This window comes from Manis javanica, chromosome 7 (assembly GCF_040802235.1).
Source record: "Manis javanica isolate MJ-LG chromosome 7, MJ_LKY, whole genome shotgun sequence".
Classification (NCBI taxonomy): Eukaryota; Metazoa; Chordata; class Mammalia; order Pholidota; family Manidae; genus Manis; species Manis javanica.
In genome coordinates, this window is record NC_133162.1 from 128497218 (window position 1) to 128516267 (window position 19050).

The 19050-nt window shown below is 39.0% G+C and overlaps 1 protein-coding gene across 3 annotated transcripts in view; it reads right to left on the bottom strand.

The window, feature by feature from the left end:
* The window catches only part of FAP (fibroblast activation protein alpha), a 98056-nt gene that overhangs the window by 13376 nt on the left and 65630 nt on the right, over positions 1-19050 (bottom strand). For all 3 annotated transcript variants that reach the window (XM_073241557.1, XM_073241559.1, XM_073241558.1), the window contains 8 exons: positions 16586-16684; positions 16036-16105; positions 15102-15296; positions 10302-10356; positions 2556-2655; positions 1469-1533; positions 913-985; positions 567-640 (listed from right to left, as the gene is read on the bottom strand). In XM_073241557.1, coding sequence (XP_073097658.1) covers positions 567-640; positions 913-985; positions 1469-1533; positions 2556-2655; positions 10302-10356; positions 15102-15296; positions 16036-16105; positions 16586-16684 — 731 coding nt within the window. The remainder of the gene's footprint in view (positions 1-566; positions 641-912; positions 986-1468; positions 1534-2555; positions 2656-10301; positions 10357-15101; positions 15297-16035; positions 16106-16585; positions 16685-19050) is intronic.

Consider the following 19050-nt stretch of genomic DNA (forward strand, 5'->3'; position numbering starts at 1 on the left):
TCCGTTCCTCATATAACCTGGATTTTACAGCTAAGTCACTCATTCCTTTGCTCAGTAAAAACAGGAGCTTCTGTAATGGGTCAGGCATATGCCAGGGGCTGAGAACAAGCACTTCGATGAGAGTATCCTCTGACTCTGATTGGAGCTGCATGACTTCCGGAGCCTCCTGGGTTTCTACTAACATCCTGCAGTTGCTTCTTACTGAATAAACAGAATCTTCTAGCTGCTTTAGGGCTCCCAGATTTTACAGAGACTCTAAACATGCAGCTACACTGATGCTCATAGGATCACAGAAGTAGTGGGTGCTAGAGCTGGAAGATCATCTAATCTTGCAGCTGCCTTTATTTTATATTTGCCTCAGCTAGGATCCCCAGAGGTGGTATGAACTGCCTGGTGTCCTTCAGAGAGTTAATGACGGAGCCAAGATTCAGTTGCTAATGTTCTGCTTGCTCTACCCTACAGCCTTTTTGTCAGGTTTTAGTAAATTAAAGAAAGAAAGGAAGAAGATTCCTCCATTTAGCTTAGGGGTCCAAGGCCGTGATCATGAGTAAAATGAAATTATGTACCATTGCCTGGAAATCCACTTGTGCGTTAACCAGAGCTTTAGCAATCTGTGCTGAGTTTTGAAAGTGCACATTATCTGCAACAAAGAGAGAGAGAGAGAGAGAGTTAAAGTGCTGCGAAATACCAGAAAGCAGAGAGTGACAATGTACTGCCTGGAAATGAACACCAACAATTATCTAGTCATGCCGTTGACATTGTCAGCAGTGAGTCATCACACTCATTTATGGAAATGTCCCTGACTCTTAGGTACTGACCCTGAGGATAGGCATAGGAGGATGCTTAATGTTTCTTAAACAAAGTGATGTTGGCTCAGTATTTTTATGTGTAAGAGTCTTGCTTAAACCTCACCATCTGCTGTTCCGTGGATGAGAAGATAGTCTACATTTCTGAAATATTCTGCTCTTGCCATCACAGTTGAATTCTGGAAAAGAGGAAAAATTAACATTTTAGTTGCTGCAAGCTCTAATAGAAAACTAGCTAAATCATTGTGCGATGGACTTAGCACCAATACTGAAATTATGTATTGCTTTGGTTGATAAATATTTAAGAGTCAGAGCAACACATTTTCATGATCATTTGCATTGCTTCCATCTGATTCTTAGTTTGAAAAACTGAAAGTTTATGTGTCATATGTTACATATGAGTGAGACCTTAGGCATAAATGATGCCCGCTCAAGCTGTGTAGGGGTGGGGGTGGGGACGAGAATGGGGAACAGGGCGGATGGGGAAAGAGAATAGAATCCAAATGGAGTCAGTTCTTTCTGGTGAGGTGTTTTGTAGCTCACAAAGGATCATTGTATTTGCTTGGGGACCTGACAAAAGTGTAGATTCTGAACAACTGCTTTAAAATTAATTGGCATTTTTGAAATAAATTAATGATCTGAGAAGAAACGAGAATGCTTACTTTATAGTGCTCGAGATTATCATCCTTTGTTGGGAAGCCCATGAATCGCTCTGTGTAGATAGATGCTACAAAATATATAAGAATATCTGTTTGCATGTGTTTTGTGTCATTTCAATGATCAACAAGACCACCTCCTTTGATGAGGGCCCTCAGTCTGTGAAGGGAGGTTCCTGCTGAGGACCAGTCCTGCTTTCCTTTACTGTAGCGCTCCACCCAAGTCATTTGCTGGGCAATTTGCCTCAGGGCTAGAGAAGCAATGGAGGAGGAGATCATGGAAACTGGAGCAGCTGACATTAGAAAGGGCTGGTCTCAATCTTTTCCAGTGCTACTCAAGCCCTTCACTGGGGGGAATGTTGAGAAAGGAATGACCTCACCCCATTTTAAAAGAAATCACCAATGCAGCCACCTCTGCGACTCTTTATTGCTGTCTTAATTAATCTGAGATGAAACTATGTCCCCCAAATCCTCCTCCTCCAACACACACCCATTTTTTTCTGAATAAATATTCCTTACGAGTCATCATTATCCTGTTTCTAACCCAACAGAGGGAAGAGGGTATGATGAAAACTGATTTTTGTACAATTATCAGAGTTAATTTCAAATAACCATCCTGCACTGATGTTAATCATAAACACAGACACACACGGGAAGTGAATTTCTCAAACAAACTTTTTTTTTGATTTCGGGTGATGGAGCTGGCAGCAGCAAGCTGGGGCATGGAGGTGAAATCCTTGGCCTGACTTTGCATAAAATGTGCTTACAAGCCAGTTATGCTGTCCCTGTGTGCCTGCAAAAACATAGAGTTAGCTCTGCTTTTAAAGATGTGGTTCCACAGTGGGCCAAAGGTTTCTGGGAGAGAATAAGATACACTGGATTTTAGCGGAGTCCTTCCTCACTCCTAAGATTTCTTTGATTTGTTACAACACGACTATCATGAATCATCTAAACAACTTCATTTATAGATTATATTTTTCCCAGTGATGCTGGGGTGAATTTTACTGCATAATTTGTTTTCCTAGCAACCTCAAATATAGAGTAATTATGTGTCAAATGTTTTCGCAGCAACATTTATGAAGTGTTTCCATACCGTAATATTCCCAGCTGGAGACTGGAGCCACCGCTATCCCGCATTTGAAAAGACCAGTTCCTGAAGCCAGGGCCAGCGATGAGACATACCCTCCGTAGGACTGTGAAGACATTGTTCCCAGTCGGTCCCAGATTGACTTTAATACACTCTCCAACATGTTTATAGCAACTCTGCTCACAGGATATGCTGATGGGAGTTGGAGGCTATGGACAGGGTAAATTAAATGTCTCTTTTGCACCCTTGGCAACGAGCTCTGCCAGACATAAGAGTAATTTCATCCCTAGTAAATTATAGTTGGTGAGCTGACCACGACATGGTGGGACAATTTAAGAGATAGATATGATTGCAATTCTTCTGCAAAAAAAAATACTTCTTTTTTTTCCACTCTATGTTTTTCCAACCAGGACCTTGCTGGAGCAAAAATGGGATTTTATTTGAAAGAAAAGCAAAAAAAGGAGATTACTCCCAAAACGTAAAGGCAAGATACTTCCCACAGTTTGCAAAAGTCCCGTGAGGCAGATATTTATCTATCTATGTACTTACGTATTTTCGTAATAGAACAGCAAGAGAAAGGCATAAGAAGCCTTTGAATAGTTTAGGATGTGGTCAGTTTGTGTATAATATCGTGTAACGTTCTGTCTTGAGGATTTCTGGCAGAGCAGTTCAAAGGAGGAAAAGCCACTGATGTCTTTAAAAATCTTGCATATCCTCCCATAAATGTAATGGAAAAAAGAAGAAATACAAGAGGGGTTACAGACTGCTGAGTCAGGAATAGGCTTAGTTCTCATCAATTTCCTTCCCCAAGGAATTGACTGTTGATTCAGAAATGCAACACTGACAACAGAGATATCTGCCCTTGTCACTTGGAAATCTGAACCTTTTCCTAACAATAAAGACGCGAGCAGAGCATCCCACTGGGGCGGCATCTCCCTCTGGAAGGCAAATCCGGTCAGTGTGAACATACTGGAAGGGAGATGTTTCTCCTGGGAACGTGGATTAAGCAGTGTTCTGGCACATGGACCCGCAAGAATGTGTATGCTACGCTAGGAAGTGGTTCTCTTCATTCATTCTTCCTTAAACACAGGGAGGTCCCTACAATCCTAAGGACAGTGTGACCCTCCAACCAAGGGCATGCCTAGTTTTTAGGACCTTGTTTTTATTACCACAAACTTCTGGGAATCACTTTCCTTCAGGTCAGGAGAGAGCCTAGCACCCTTGGTCACAGAAAAGTCAGTCCTTAGTGTGAAAGAGTGAGGGGAGGGCCTAAGGGCCCGAGAGAGACTGACAGGCACGGTGACAGTGGCAGGTGAGTGGCAGGGGTCTATTCGCAATCCATGAGGTACATGGAAGGAGGGAATAAGAAGAGAACCAATCTTGCTGAAGTCAACAGTTAAAGGAAGACCTCTTTAGCTAGCTTACAGTTTTATGTTTCCAGCTCTGGGGAATTTTAGTGAAGCCCCTTGGATACAAAATACAAAGTAAGAGAGGCATCTCCAATTACACCAGGGCCTCCTTTTATGATATTTGGCAAACTAAAACATGTTTTAGTAGGGGAAAAATGGATCTTAAAAACAGAAGGAACCGTGGGGTTGAAAAATCAGATTGGAAAATAAAAATTCTCTTTCAGGTTCAAACTTTCACTTACAAAAATAATTTGTATTGATTAGCAGGTTAGCAACAACTCTTACTGGAATGGAAGAGCCCTCCTTTCTCAATCTGAGGTTCACATGAGAGTAGAGTAAGCCTGCATCCTTTAGAAATATTATCACTCTTTATGGTTTTATTGGAAAAGTGCTTTCACTGCAAATAACAATTCTGGTTCTTGCTTCTTTCCTATGCTCCAGAACAGGAAAGAGCATGACAGGAGATTTTACATTGAAAGCATTTGCACATACAGTAAAACGGTCTTTGAACATTTCTGTTCAAAAATCTCAGGAATTATTAATCTGTATCTACTCAATGATTAGATACTTGTGCTCTAAATAAAATGTTCATGTTTTCAGGATGAATACAAGTTGTGTCTAGGAATCTGTAACAGCAAAACTACTAGACTAGCACGGCCAAAGAAGGTGTACTTTAAATTTTCAGGCAGCTTAGAAAAGCAATTCTTATTGTGGAAATGAAGAGGAAGGAAAAAAAAAAAGCCCGAGTTGACTTTTTTCTGCTCTCGCACGGGTGGGGCCCCGAAGCAGAGTGGGTGGCTGCGGCAAGAAAAGAAGCCACAGAGCAGATTGGCCATGAGAATTCTAGAATTGTGTCCTTTGCACTTAGACGCTTTGCCATTTTGTTTAAATGAAGGATTTCTTTAAAAACATTCTCAGAAGGGCACAGAATTTTGAGGGGTTTATAGAACACTCTGATGTAAGCCATCACGCATATTGGAACATTTTATCTCCTGGCAATAATAATAACTAGCTAACGTTTGCAGAGCCAAGGTTATTGCAACGTTCTTCGGTGGTCCCAGGCAATTGCTCCCTTCTCCCACCTCAGATGTCCCCCTGCTCACTGGCTTTCTTGATGTTCTTGCATTCTCCAAGCATGACCTAGCTCTGAGACTTTTTCAGATGCTACCCCCTCTGCCTAGATATGCTCTTTCCCCAGAGATTGGCATGGTTCACTGCCTCCCAATTTCAAGTCTTCAGTACAAAGAAAAAAAAGCTCAACTATCCTTCTAATCTAACATTGTGCCAGCCCTGCACTATGCTCCTTTCTTATTTTATTTTGTTTTCCTTCACGGCACTTATCACCATTTAACATCCTGCACATTTTACTTATTTATCTTGCATATTATCTTTCTCCCCAAGCATTCCCAACTCTGTAAAGGTGAAGATTTTCATCTGTCTTGTTACTGAATGCATCCCCAGCACTAGACAGAATAAACACCGAAGGCAATAGAATAAATATTTGTTGAATGTATGACTTTCCTCTTAACCCACATAACCCACACAGGGACTTGGTGAAGAAATTACTGCTCCATTTCATGCTAGAACTGAGGCTTGCTGTGAACTTAGAGTAGTTATGAGGTCAGTAAGTGGCAGAGTCGGATCTCAAACCCAGAAAACTTGACTCTACCACCCACACCATTTCCTCTCTGTCCCAACATTAGGGCAACCTCCTTGGGGCACTTTAAGTTCAGAATATGATATAGTCTCTTCAGAGGTACATTTGTCCTACTTTTTTTACAACGTTGATCACACATAGCAATTCAAATTGCTTATAATTAGTCAGTGGAAGAGACAGAAACTAAGATTAAATCATGAACTAATGCTTATTCAACACCACCTGGCTAGGTCTATATTAACAAAGCAGAGCCCATAAATGAGGTTGTTATTCTAATAATTTAGGCAAAACCCCCACTGCTCCTCAACCGGCAGAATAATTGCTTCAATTTTTCTTTGTATAAACCAGGGTTTTGCAACCTTAGCACTATTGGTACTTGGGGCTGGGCTGTGCTTTTTTATGAGGACCTGTCATGTGCACTGTGGGATATTTAATAGAATCTCTGGCCTCTACTCACTTGCCACAAGCACACTCTTCCGATTATGACAACCAAAAATGTCTCCAGACATCGCCAAACATCCCCTGTAGGGGAAAATGGCCCAGGGAAGAACCACTGTCGTAACAGATACTTAGGCAGAGTGCTGGATGCAGAGCAGATATCAAATATGCAGCTATCAAAACAGGGCTACTGGACTGTGGTTTGTGTGGGTCAGAAAAATGAAGGAGTAAGATAAACCTTTAATCTGGATAATGGAAAAAAATGTAGGATTTACAGGCTTTTTACTAATGGACTAGAAAAAAATGTGTGTTTAGCTATAATATATTTCTCATCCCACTGAAGTGCTTTACATTTCATAGAAACAGATACCTTCTTCCCTGATACAGAACATAGCACAGCAGCTAAATGACGCTCACGGCCCTTGTCAGTCTTCCTCTTTCCCAGCTCCAGCTTCCCAGAGGTCCCTGCGCAGTCTACCGTAAAAGGGCACTCAGAGCTACGACCTCTTCCTACCCCCTACTTCACTTCCTAAATTCAGGCCTTTTGTATGTGTTGCCAGGATTACTGCTCTCCTACCCTTGGCCTACTCCCACCCTCCCATCTAAGGCCATCCTTTACTCTGCAGCCAAGAGTCTTTCTAAGACAACAATTCTATTCACTATTACCTTTAGGGCACTTCTCAAAGAGGTACCCAAGGAATCAAATACTTCTTGGTAATACTGTGTTAAACAAAATGTAATAGGAGTCTTTACTATTCCTTCACAGAGCCTATCTACACCATTATAGAGAATTCATTATTTACCAAATTACTAAATCAGAGAACCTTTTCCTGAAAAAATTTCCTGTTCCTAATAGGACACATTTGGGGGAAAACAGACTTACAGGATTAACTTCACTTTAAACATCAGAGATGCATAAGATGGCCAAGTATTATGTTGAACATTTGAGAACCAAAGCTAAAAAAAAGAAAAAAATCCTTTCCCTGGATGAGCCTACATTCTTGTAGGAGAAACCAATAGACAGAAAAGACAAAACATGGTAACGCCTATAGGAGCAGCACAAGGAAGTCATATATCTGAGTTGGGTTTTAAAAACCAAGGGTTTTCAATTTTGGAGTTTGGAAAGGTGGGAATGGAAGACGAGGATGAACAGTGCAGGTGCAGGGAATAGGATTTACAAAATTATGGGGACATGGAAGCACAAATATAAGTCAAATTATTCATAAGGTGTGGGGCGATGTGGAGAGAGAGAAGACTGGAAAAGCAGGTTGCAGCCAGACTGCCAAGGGCCTTGCATACAAGGAAATGCGGCTGGGCGCTATGTTGAGGTCAATGAGCAGCCCTAGAAAATACATAAGCAGAGAAGCAACATGGGAAAAATTGTGTTTTGGAAAAATTACTTCATTAGCAGCACTGGACCTTGTGAGGCCAAACCAGGGAAACTAGTTAAAGAGGCAAGTGGAATAGTTAAGCTTGTGCCACCCAATCTACAGTCCATGGACCAAAAGAACTGTCATTCCTTGGGACAGCGTTAGAAGTGCAAACCCCTGGGCCCCATCGGAGAACCGAATCAGAGTCTCTCTGGCGGTAGGGCACTGGAAGCTGTTTTAACAAGTTCTGCAGGTGATGCTTATGTGAGCTACAGTTTGAGAAGCTCTGGCCTAAATTATAAATGAAGAACACGAGCTAAGGTCATGTCAGTGGGGACACAGAGCACGGACTTAGATGTTTGAAGGTAGAATTGACAAAATTTACTAACCAACAGAATGTTGGTGTCAGGGAACAAAGGAAGTTGAAAATAGCTCTGAATTTACCAATTTGGTGCCTAAGTGTGGGGGAGGTCCTTAGTAAAGATGAGGGCTTATTTTAAAGCAGACTATGACAAGCTCAGCTTGGCCAGGCTAAGCTAGCGACTCCTGTAAGGCATTTGGGAGAAATGATCAGTAGCACTTGAAATATGGAGAGAGGCGGGGCTGATGGGAGGGATTGGTGGCCCTCGTCATCTTTGAGATCACAGGGTTTCCCCAAGGAAGTGAAGAACAATGACAGTCAAGGCCAGATTCAGAAAAACACTGAGATTTAAAGAATGAGTGAAATATAATGATCTTAGGGACATAGAAAAATAAGAAGGGCACTATGTCACAGAGCCATGGATAAAGCCCACTCCCCTTTATGTGGCCCAGAAGGCTTCCTGACATCTTACTACCCACCTACCCAGACCCATTTCCTACACCTTCCGCACCACATGCCTTAGACGCCTGAAATTGCAGGCATTCCTGACCTACTCAGAGTCCCCATGTACGTCCTACTCTGTTACCTCAGGACCTGGGCAATGTTGTCTTCAAGCCCTGGAATGAATGCCCTGTTACCAACCGAGCTTCACCAAGGCCAAATGCTACCTCATTTCTGAGCTTCCCATTAGCTTTCACAGAATTAACCGCTCTTCTCCCTGGTGTTCTCCACAATGAATTGCATCTCTCTTAACACTTAGAGGATTGCAGACCAACTGCTTTTTTTGCTCTGTGTTTTCTCTACAAGAGAGCCAGAGCTATCATTTTTCATCCTCTAAAGAGCCTAACGGAAGACCTAGTTGAGATCTAACAAAAATTTACTATCTGGATGAAAGAATGAAAGAGTCCATGCTCAGATGGATGGATTAATAAATATGGGTTGGTCTTGAACTCACAGAACTGATCAAACCATATAGAATTAAGGTCTTTTTTCCTCAGGACCCTCTGGGTTCCCCTGCCGACTCAGGGGCCACGCAAGGGCTGTATGCATTGGTAGACCCCTCATTACTTTCTTCTCCTGCACACGCTCTCAGGGGTTTTCTCAACAATCACTGCATCTTAGAAAGTAAGCAGCAAAGGGAGCCTAATATACTCGTTCTTCCAAAAGCATTTGCACAGACATGGTGAGAATCTCTTATTGGAGAATTTCAGACTGATATGGATGTATTTTGGGGTGATGAGTGGGTTCCTTGAATCATCCCACATAGATGGTTTTCTACCAAACGAATACCTAGAATTTGTAGAAATGAAATTAAAAGTTCCCCTTTAGAGTTATTTCAAAGCCAAGAGCAGAAGCAAGGTAAAACTCCAAGAGAAATGCTAAGCTCGTAAGTAAGTGCTCAGCTAGAAATTTGAGTCATTCAAAGATTTGCTTTAGGAAATTTCATAAAAATGGATAGGAATGGTTTTACCTGAAACATCTTGCTAAAGAAATATTTCATTTATTTCCACCCTTGCATTCCATTCTGTTTAGGTATTTATCATTTTATAGTTTTAAGGACCAACTGGCTTGAAGTAATGACTTTCAACAAATTCCTAACAGCTCTTCATCTGGTCACTGAGCTGAGAGTAGAGCCCAAGCCTGCAGATTCCTTTCAATAGTGGGTTTCATTCCCTCCGTCTTGTGCAGGTCACTCTCAAGGAAAACATTCAAGAAAAACAACCCAAGCACAAATGGCTGTTCACTGACTTGCAGATGTACAAAATCAGACCAAAAAAAGTGAAACAGGAAATCTTCTTTGAAGGACAATTATCATAATTTATAATGGGCAAGTCTAAACTCTTTCCAGTATTTCTCTAAACTTTCCAGTGACTGCGTGCCCCTGATTGGTAAGTTTTGCCACTTCCTCTTAATGTGTATTTGAAAACCTGCTCAGCTCCTCAAACATGGGAAATTATCTCCATGACCTGTAACTAGGAAACTAAATTATATTTCTCTCTCCAGTTCACACAAATTAATGTTAGGTCTGGTAAGAGAATTTGATTACCAAAAAAAAAAAAAAGAGGGATTAAAGCAGTTGACTGGGATAGGCTAGGGACTGGGGAATTTTATATTCTGAAAGTTCCTGTAATTTCAAATTTTGGCTTAGCTTTTCATAAAAGTACAATGATGAACTAAAAAAATAAAAGATATATATAAACTCTAAAATAACAAAAAAAATAAAGCTGACGAATATGGTTCAGTTCAGCATACTATACCTAATACCCAAAAGTTAAGCAAAAATATCAAATAAGAGTTAATTTGCTATGTAGGGAAGAAACCAAATGATTGGGAAAAAGGAACAAACACTTAAGAGCCACCACTTTGAAGCCCAGATTATCCACACTGACTGTTTCCACTGACAGATTAAATTATGTTACAACATTAACATTTCATGAGAAACTTTATAAGCGAACACTTTAGAAAATGATGATTGCTGAACTGAATAACAGGCATAAAACATATAAAACAACTCACCCAGCCCCATATGGCTATTCTTTTTTCATCAATGAAACCCATTTCTATGAATTTTCTAAAGTAAAAGAAACAAATTTTTAGAATTTTAAGTGTGTACACATGACATTTACTTCATTACACAAGCATATTTAATCCAAAGCTTTAATAGAAACGCAACATTTTCTTTGTTTAAACACATGCATAATGAGGCTGCATTACAAATAATTAAAAGATTATTATCATGTTTTCTTCAAAGGATAAAAGGATTCTTTAGACTCTACAGTACGTCTATTGACTAGTACTTTCAGGACTGTCAGGCTATGCCTCTTAATTATGAGGGTGAATTACTTGGGACTCAGGTCAACAGACAGGGTCACAGTAACACCAGAAGTAATAGCAACATTACTAGGATAACATTTCCAAATCCCCCAGATTTTGGTAAAAACATTTTTGTTATTGCCATCCTAAATTTCACCCATTTCTTATGATCTTGTTTGCTTAGCAGTTAATGATAATCTCCTTCTCATTTTTGGCCACATCCATCCATGGAAAAATATCCATCCCTCTCCCATTTCATACTCAGTTACCTTTAATTTATCACGGTATGGACAATTATATGTGTCTTTGAGGATACAGCCACGATTCATTTGTGCCCCGTCACAGGAAAGCCTCCATTTGAAAATGTATCTTCCCTTAGAAGCAAGGGGCCATGCTAAAGGGCAACCTTTAAAAAGTCATGAGAAGCCCTCAGAAAATAAACTTTGCAAAATTGCTGCAAACCAGGACTGTTTTTGGCTGGTTTATTCCCTGCCCCCCCCCACCCCCCCGAGGGCTGATGTTCTAGAGCAATTGTGATTTATTTGGGGAATGGTTGGATAAAAGCCCAAGAAACTCACAGAGAAACAGAATCGGTGGAAGAGGAAGGCAAATGGGCTGAGCCATCGCAGAGGCCTGGATGCCACAGTCACAGGAAGGCGGGCAGGAGACCAGAGGGACCCATACGGACCCAGAAATACCCTTTTTTTTTTGTTCCCTTTAGTGAAGTAAGAGCCCGTTTTCATTGTTCTCTGTTAGCAGGGCAGAGTGATCTTCATTAGTTGAATAATGGAGTTTCTTAAAGGGATTTCACAGCAACCATTTTGCTCGTTACATCGATTCAACATGCACGTTTCCGATGCACTGAGGAGTTGGGCAAATGCCCGGGACAAGCAGATGGGAAGAAGCCCCAGCAGTCACAGTTTACCCGACGCTGATTTGGAGGGGCCCTGAGATGGCTGCGGGCTACCTGTGTGGATGCTGTTCATGAGAAAGCAGAGGAAATGTGCAGCAAATTGTGGCTTTTGGGCGATGCTTCTATAAACTTCAAAAATCAAATGAAAGATGTTAAGGTTCACTTTCTTTGTCAAAAAAAAAAAAAAAAAAACCTTGCTACTGGTGCTTGAAGACAATTCTGGGCCATAAACTCAAACGTGATTTTATGATCTCCCAGAAGCTAGCAATTAGATTGCTTGCATCTGGGGTAAAAGCAAATAGCAGGTGATCCATGGGAACAGGAAATGCTTAACAGCTCCCTTCGCAGATTTTTTTCTGTAAGGATGACATTTACAGGAAATGATAGTGTAATAGTTAACATGGAAACGAAACATTAACGGTTAATGTGGCAGGACCAGATTACAGGTTGGCTGGATAACCTGAGCACTTTGAGACCAGCAAAGCTCTATAAAATTTACCTCCAAATTCTGAAGAGCTTCCAGGAGGGAGATCAGAAATACTGTTGATAATGTATTAGATCATCAAAATGTTAGTAACAAATGAAAAAGCTTCTTTTTCTAACTTGGCGCGGGATGGGGAGGAGCTGGACTAAACTTTGCAACTTTTCTCTCATAAAAATGGCCCTAGACCAAAGGCCAATTGGGAATCCTAATGATCAATCATTATTCTATTTTGGTAAAGTTCTTAATGATACCATGTATAATAGTGTAATATGCCCTCAATTATGTAAAATTTCAAAATTGTGGGAATGTCAAAATGCCAAATATACCAATGAGCAAAGTTGACCCTAAGTATCAAAATTTTATAGGTCTCGCTTATGTACCATTTGCAGAGCCTGAAGAAAGCAGGTGACAGTTTCCCTTATGCTTTGACCTCACAAGCATCTCCTCTGAAGCATTCTCTTTTGTACAGTAAAAAGTTGTGAGGTTGTATGACTTCTTTTTCTTTTCCTCCTTTGCTTTGTTTGAATCTATTGACCCTGACTAGTATTTCCTGTTGTTTTTAGACAGGGACATAGGATTTTTTTTTTCTTTCAGTATGTAGAGAATTTAGCCAGATTGCATTTTATGGGATTTAAGGGTACGCATCTTATTCTTTCTGGAGGGGAGGTAGTTTGAGGGCTACCATAATCCTAATTCCCCACATCAGACATTCAGCGTCATATTCCTAAAATACTTCTGGGAGGGACATGTGCTTGAATAATTCCCAGGGTTATTATTATAAATTTATCCTTTTTGGCTTTTGTTTTCTCAAAGCACTGGGCTCCAAGTCTTCCCTTTCACTTTTGCAGAATAACACTTTCAAGCAAAGTTCAGGCCAACCGCACTGGCATCTCCACGGTTGCATGTATGCTTTGCCTGGGTCACACAGCTGCCCTTCATTCAATAGGGTGTTTACTCCAAGTTCCGTCTAACAGCAATGCCATCCCTTTAGAGTACAGGTGGTTTATCCACTTTACAAAGACTGCAAATGCATGTATTGAAGGTGGAGATTGTAAATTGCACAGTTTTATACAGAGCGTATTGCAGTGGCGTATTACATCGGATCTGTTGTTGAATGGCTGAGTAAATGAGTGAATACATGCCTGCTCCAGGGCAGGAAGATTTTCCTCAGGTTCCATCCTAAAAGTGGATCCGGGAAAATAAAGGTAGCCAATTACCACCTCTGGTCCATCTCCATTCTAAATGCCAAAGACATTTATGTTACTGTGAAAATCGGTAGAATTTGTGACTTTGTGTTCCATGTGTTGAACAACGGAGATATTTTTCATTAAGGTCTGTATGTGGGTTTCAGATTTAAAGTTTCATTCCATCCAGGGAACACCTTAAAACACTATCTATTCTGTTCCTTCAGGTGTTCTTGAATTTGGATGCTGCTTTTTCAGTGGTAAATAAATGCACAAAAATATAATGACATTTTGTTGTTATTGGTAAGTTGTGATAATGAGATGGTGATGCTGATGAGATTGTTTTTTAACCACTTCCAGCTATACCAACTCTGGAAAAGATCTAATTGAATTACAAATGAGATGCAACTTACATCTTTGTCTTTTGTTGTAGCCCCAGGATTACATGTCCTTGGTGTATGTATTGCCAGGTATAAATACAAGTAGAAAAAATTCCTTAAGGAATGAAGTCTATAATGCTGACAGTTTTGTTAATATTCCATGAAGGCACACTACAATCTTTATATGAGAAACTGATCTCTCAGTGGGTTTTTTCTTTCAACTATCTCTACCCCGTCTGTCCATTAGGTAGAAGATTCCAAACAAGTAAATGGTGGAAAGGCAAAAAATCTTGATCAGTAAGAGTGATGGAGCCTCCTGGAAATTAGGTGTAAATGATGCCTACAGATTGCGAAGTGTTATTTAATTATTTATTAATTTGTCAGATTTTACTCAAGTAGGGACTTTGCTTTTGATAGAATATTATATGTCTAAGGATGTGTATATTACTGTTCACAGAATGAAAGAAAATTTGAAAAGACAGGGGTTATGATTACTTTTCTATTTAAAAAAATGATTACTTGTGAGTCTAAGCTCTTTTGTTTCAATGAGAGAAAAAAATACACAAAAGTGTTGTCTGGACCTGGCTCCTAGTTGTTAAATACAATATGTGTACATGTGGCATTGAAATCAGTAACTACTGATGACGTTAAAATGATAAAAAAAGTGTACTAATGAATTTGCTAAATTGCTTTTTGCTGTGAGGCAGTGTTTGACCTTTAGCAATCATGCATCCATACGTATCCATGACTAACAGTGCCACTGGCCTGTATTCAGCTTAGCATTTATAGACTACAATTCTCTGACTTCACCCACTCACACTTTAATAACAGAAACCCAACAACTGTAGACAAATAACTAGTAGAACCCTTTACACTATTTCCAAATAAGCAACAATTTTGGTGACTATATTCTTCTGTTTCAGGAAAAGATGATTGAGCTATAAATTGTAGTGAAAATGTAATTGGGAAGAAGTCAGACTGTGAGTCTGTCTTTCCTCTAAATGTTTTCATAATGTAGTTTCTCTTATGTAAAGTGATTTTTTTTTGTCAAAAAAAGAAGGAAACACTTTCATATGAATATAGCCGAACTTCACAACTAGTTTAATTACAAATGAATGACTAACATCTGTAAGTGTACAGTACTGATGAAATCTTGAGACATTTCTAAATTTATGAGTCAGAATCCACAATGATTGAGCAAATTCAGACGTTTGGGCTCCTGGAGGCCATCCCTAGAGTGACACAAATATTTGTGCCAGTTGTGAGCCATGCTAATAGGTGAAAGGACATTAAAATGACAAATAGCAAAAGACAGTATTTGTCACTTATCATTAGAAATTATTTTTCTACACATTTATAAGCTCTCTTTCAAGAGTAATTTGTTCTCACATGTGGTAGAAATATCCCATCAAGATTAATGATAGCTTTAGATGAAGGTAGGAAAATAGACAAAAGAATTAAAACACTAAGGATGGGGAAACCCAGCAGTGATTGCACGACTTTTTTGCACACCGATTTCTGTTTGAAGGAGAAGGCGCTCACCTGACAGCTGTGATCTGGTCCCCGACTTCATAAACACCCAGCTTTCGGTAGACTGCGTACAGGAACTTGTCGCCCTGGAAAGCTGTCCCTCGACCATCAACCAAGGCAACGACTATCCCTTCTTTACTTGCAAGATAAGATATCCAACTAATAGCGAATACAGACTTGACGCTCTGACTGCAGGGACCACCATACCTAAAGAAAAAAGAAAAAAAACAATCTGATTCCTTTGTAAAATTCAACTTCCCATCATGGCCAAGAAGTGCCTTTAGTATTTCCCAGTACATGTGTATAATAAAATTTCAATAACAGTGGCATTAGAATTGGCTCAAAATCAAGAGAGGACCAGGCTTTTCCCAGAGGTTTGCTATAAGGAAGTTGTTTTGGGACACAGCCTCTCCTATTCCCCAAAACGGATACATCTAGGGTTGGCATTTCAAGGAATATGTGTGGGTTTTTCGTCATTTCTGCCACCTGCCACTTGCTAAAAGCAGGCATAAGATATACTAAAAAAAATGCATGGTGTTTTAAGCAAATTGTGTGTAGGTCAGCCCTGATTTTGGGTGTGATTCCATTAAATGTATTCCATTCCCTTATTTCATTTCTAACTCAATTACATAAGATGTTAAGATGCTTTACAATACTTTTTGGCTGCAATTTCTCTATCTCAAAGGTATTCTGACACATTAGGCAATTTGCCATACAAAGGAAATTCAACATAGCAAATGCAAGCAGGTCCATCTAAAAATCTCAAGACTTCCTCAATCTATTTTAAATAGCCATATTTTATTTACTCTGATTAGTTGAGGAATATATAAAAACAGCATCAATAGGAACTGTTATCAAGGAGAATGGTTCATTCTATCTCATAAATGTGTATTTAATCCAACATATTTTCAGTAAATAGTTTTTGCAGCAAAGAAAAATTACATACACTTGAATTAGCAAGGGATACTTCTCTGATCTGTCAAACTGAGGAGGAAGAATCATCTTGTACCATAGAGCTTAGGGGGAGAAAAGGAGAAAAAAAATCTTCATTCCACTATACTCATTGCATTATTTTCCTTAATTGCAATATACAATATAACATCAATGCATAACTAATGAATTGTTAAGAATCAAGAATGCTTTAATTTGATTTTTATTACATACTGCTGTCTAATTTGCAAATTACTAGAAGTCTTGAATTACTGTTTTTCTAGAAGCACACATTCTAAAATTAAAATTTGAAAAAGAGAGAAGCTGTTTTTAAAAAATGCCAGTGTTGAAATGAAGCTATAGAAAAATATAGATCAACCCTATTCACAAACACACTAAAGACATTTTGTAAAACTCCAATTGTTGTTATACTGAGATCATTTTAATTAAGATCTTAAAATATTGTAGGATTTGGACTATCATATTAACCCTACAATTTATTTCTAAAAAGCAAGATGTATGTTCAGCTTCATATCTATCATTGAAAAGTTTTTAGAAGATCTTACTCATTTCATCCACTTCAAGTTTCTTAATTTCCTCTTTGGGCAGCTGGATATTTTTCAAAGCATTTTCTAATTCCTTGTTTTCTTCCAGGATTTTAATTTCTTTAAAAAAATAAAGTGTTCATTTTTAATTAATAGCTTTTCCATAAGAAATTTCTTTTCTTAAAATTCCCTTGTGTTTAATATGTATAAAATGGAAACTGTGTAAGGATTTCTTAAGGAGTTTCATATTAACAAGCATATTTTTTATCCTCCTTTAAAGCAGGTGTGAGTTTATGAAGGACACCAATCACTGTCCTCTAGACTGATCCTTATGGCATCAAAATACATTTTGGGCAGAATCACAGAAGCAACAGTATTTATTTAACCACATTTTTCCATCTCCAACTTTTCCTTTCATTTTTAACATGAAGCTATGACCTGAGTAGGCGACATTTCTCTTTTATCAGAAACCTCCACTATAAAATATACTTACAAAGTTTGCTTTTGAATTTTCAATGTGTGAAGTTGAATATTATTTCTGTGATTTTCTAAAACTATTTCTTTCTTAACCTTTTCCTGTTTTACTTGTTTGATATAGAATATTTTTCCTTTTTTTGTAATTGAATTACTGTGCGTCCTATTCCTCCCAATCCTTTCACTCAAGGCAGTTACATATCTTAGTAAAATAACAATATATACACAGTATGATCTCCTTCTTTCACCTTAAAAAAATCTTCTAATAAACTACTATTTATATTTTAGCTTAGTTATATTTCACACTTTACTCTTTGAATAAACGCATTCATCTCCCTATGCTGTAGATTGCTGGCATATGCAAATGGATTTCTAGCAATAGAGGGCTTTTGTAAGCTTTGTTTTGAACTGGAATCGAGAGCTGGTATCTTCAAGAGAAAAGTTAGGCTTTCATATAATATTCAGACTTGGCAGCTTTATTTTTTTCAAGAGGATCTGGATGAGTTCTGAGATATGGCAGTTTTTACAAAAGACATCTTGTGGACCTCTTGGTTTGATGTGTTTTTTAAAAAGTGGCCCTTGAAGGTAGGGAACTGGAGCAGCACTTGTGACTACACTAAGTTCTCCAGACTGCCTGCTTTGTAACTCTGTTTTTCATGTACGCATGGCATTTTGCTCCAACATGTTATGTTTAAACTTAGAACAAGTATAGATGTTTTGGTAAGAGTTGTTTAAGATGCATAATAAATTTCATTTGAACTTTGTATAATCCATCAAGAAAGAGATACTTGTGGTATCTTAAAAGTTAAAACATTAATAAGTAAGTAAGTAAGTAAGTGAGCAGATAAAATAATTACAGAATTCTAAGTACAGCAGAGCTGGCTCTTCATTCTCCGCGTGTGGGTACTGGATGCGGAGCTGTCATGGATAAAGGGAGTCTTGTGTTGAGCAAGTACACAGAGCGGCCTCATTATTTATTTATTTCACCGACAGGTTCTGGACATTGGAGAGACTATGCAGGTGTTACCACGTCGGTTTGACTTTGACTGCTTTCTGTTCCCAGCTACTGAACTTTTCTTATTCACAACTTGCTGAGAGGCCAAATTTAATTTAAGAACTGATTAATGTTTCTACAACCCATGGAACAAAATGGAGTTTCATGGGGCTGTGAGTAAAAAAAGGGATAGCAGTTGGGCTTCTCTATGTAGCTTTGCATTAAAAGCCTGTAACATGGCAAAGAATGTTAAAGTCCAGACTGCACTTGTTACCTTCTTCCACTCCTTGTTGCACACTCAGTACCCAGCATACTTAGCACCTAGTAGGCAACACATAGTATATGCTTTCCACTTATACATTTGTATGAAATTTTTGTTGGAATCAAATTAACTAAGATCTACTACTCATTAATTAAATTACATGAAGAATATTTGGAAAAGCTCTTGACACAGGCCATTCAATCAGTTGGGCAATTTTAATAAGCACCTGCTGTGCAGAAGCTATACCTCAACTGAGCCCTCAGTGTCAAGTGCCAAGTCTTCTGGTTTCTATAGCAATTGGTTCATGTACTACCTTTTATTTTCAAATGACCTTGTCCCCTTTGCAGAGAAAATGAAGCCATTGCATTGTTTTCTGCAATGTCTTCAAACTTTCATACAATGACATTAATGATTTTTTTTCTCTCTAATTGCAATGCCAGAAATGATCAATCCCCTCACCTGTCTCTGGACTCCCATCTTTTCCCAGCTTCTCAGGGATCTTCCTCCTTTATACCTTCTGGTCCCCTATTTTCTTCCATCAACACTTGAACATGCTCAAATATTTATCATCTTTCAAAATTAATAAAATTAAACCTCTATCAATCCTTTCCAGCCATCTTCCCACCTCTTGTCTCCTCTTGTCATTCAGACCTGTGGAAAATGCTGTCTCTTTTTATTTCCCTTCTAGACAGGCCTACATACTTCAACCTGGCTTCCATCCACACTGCTCCACCGAATCTGCTCTGACTCACCTAG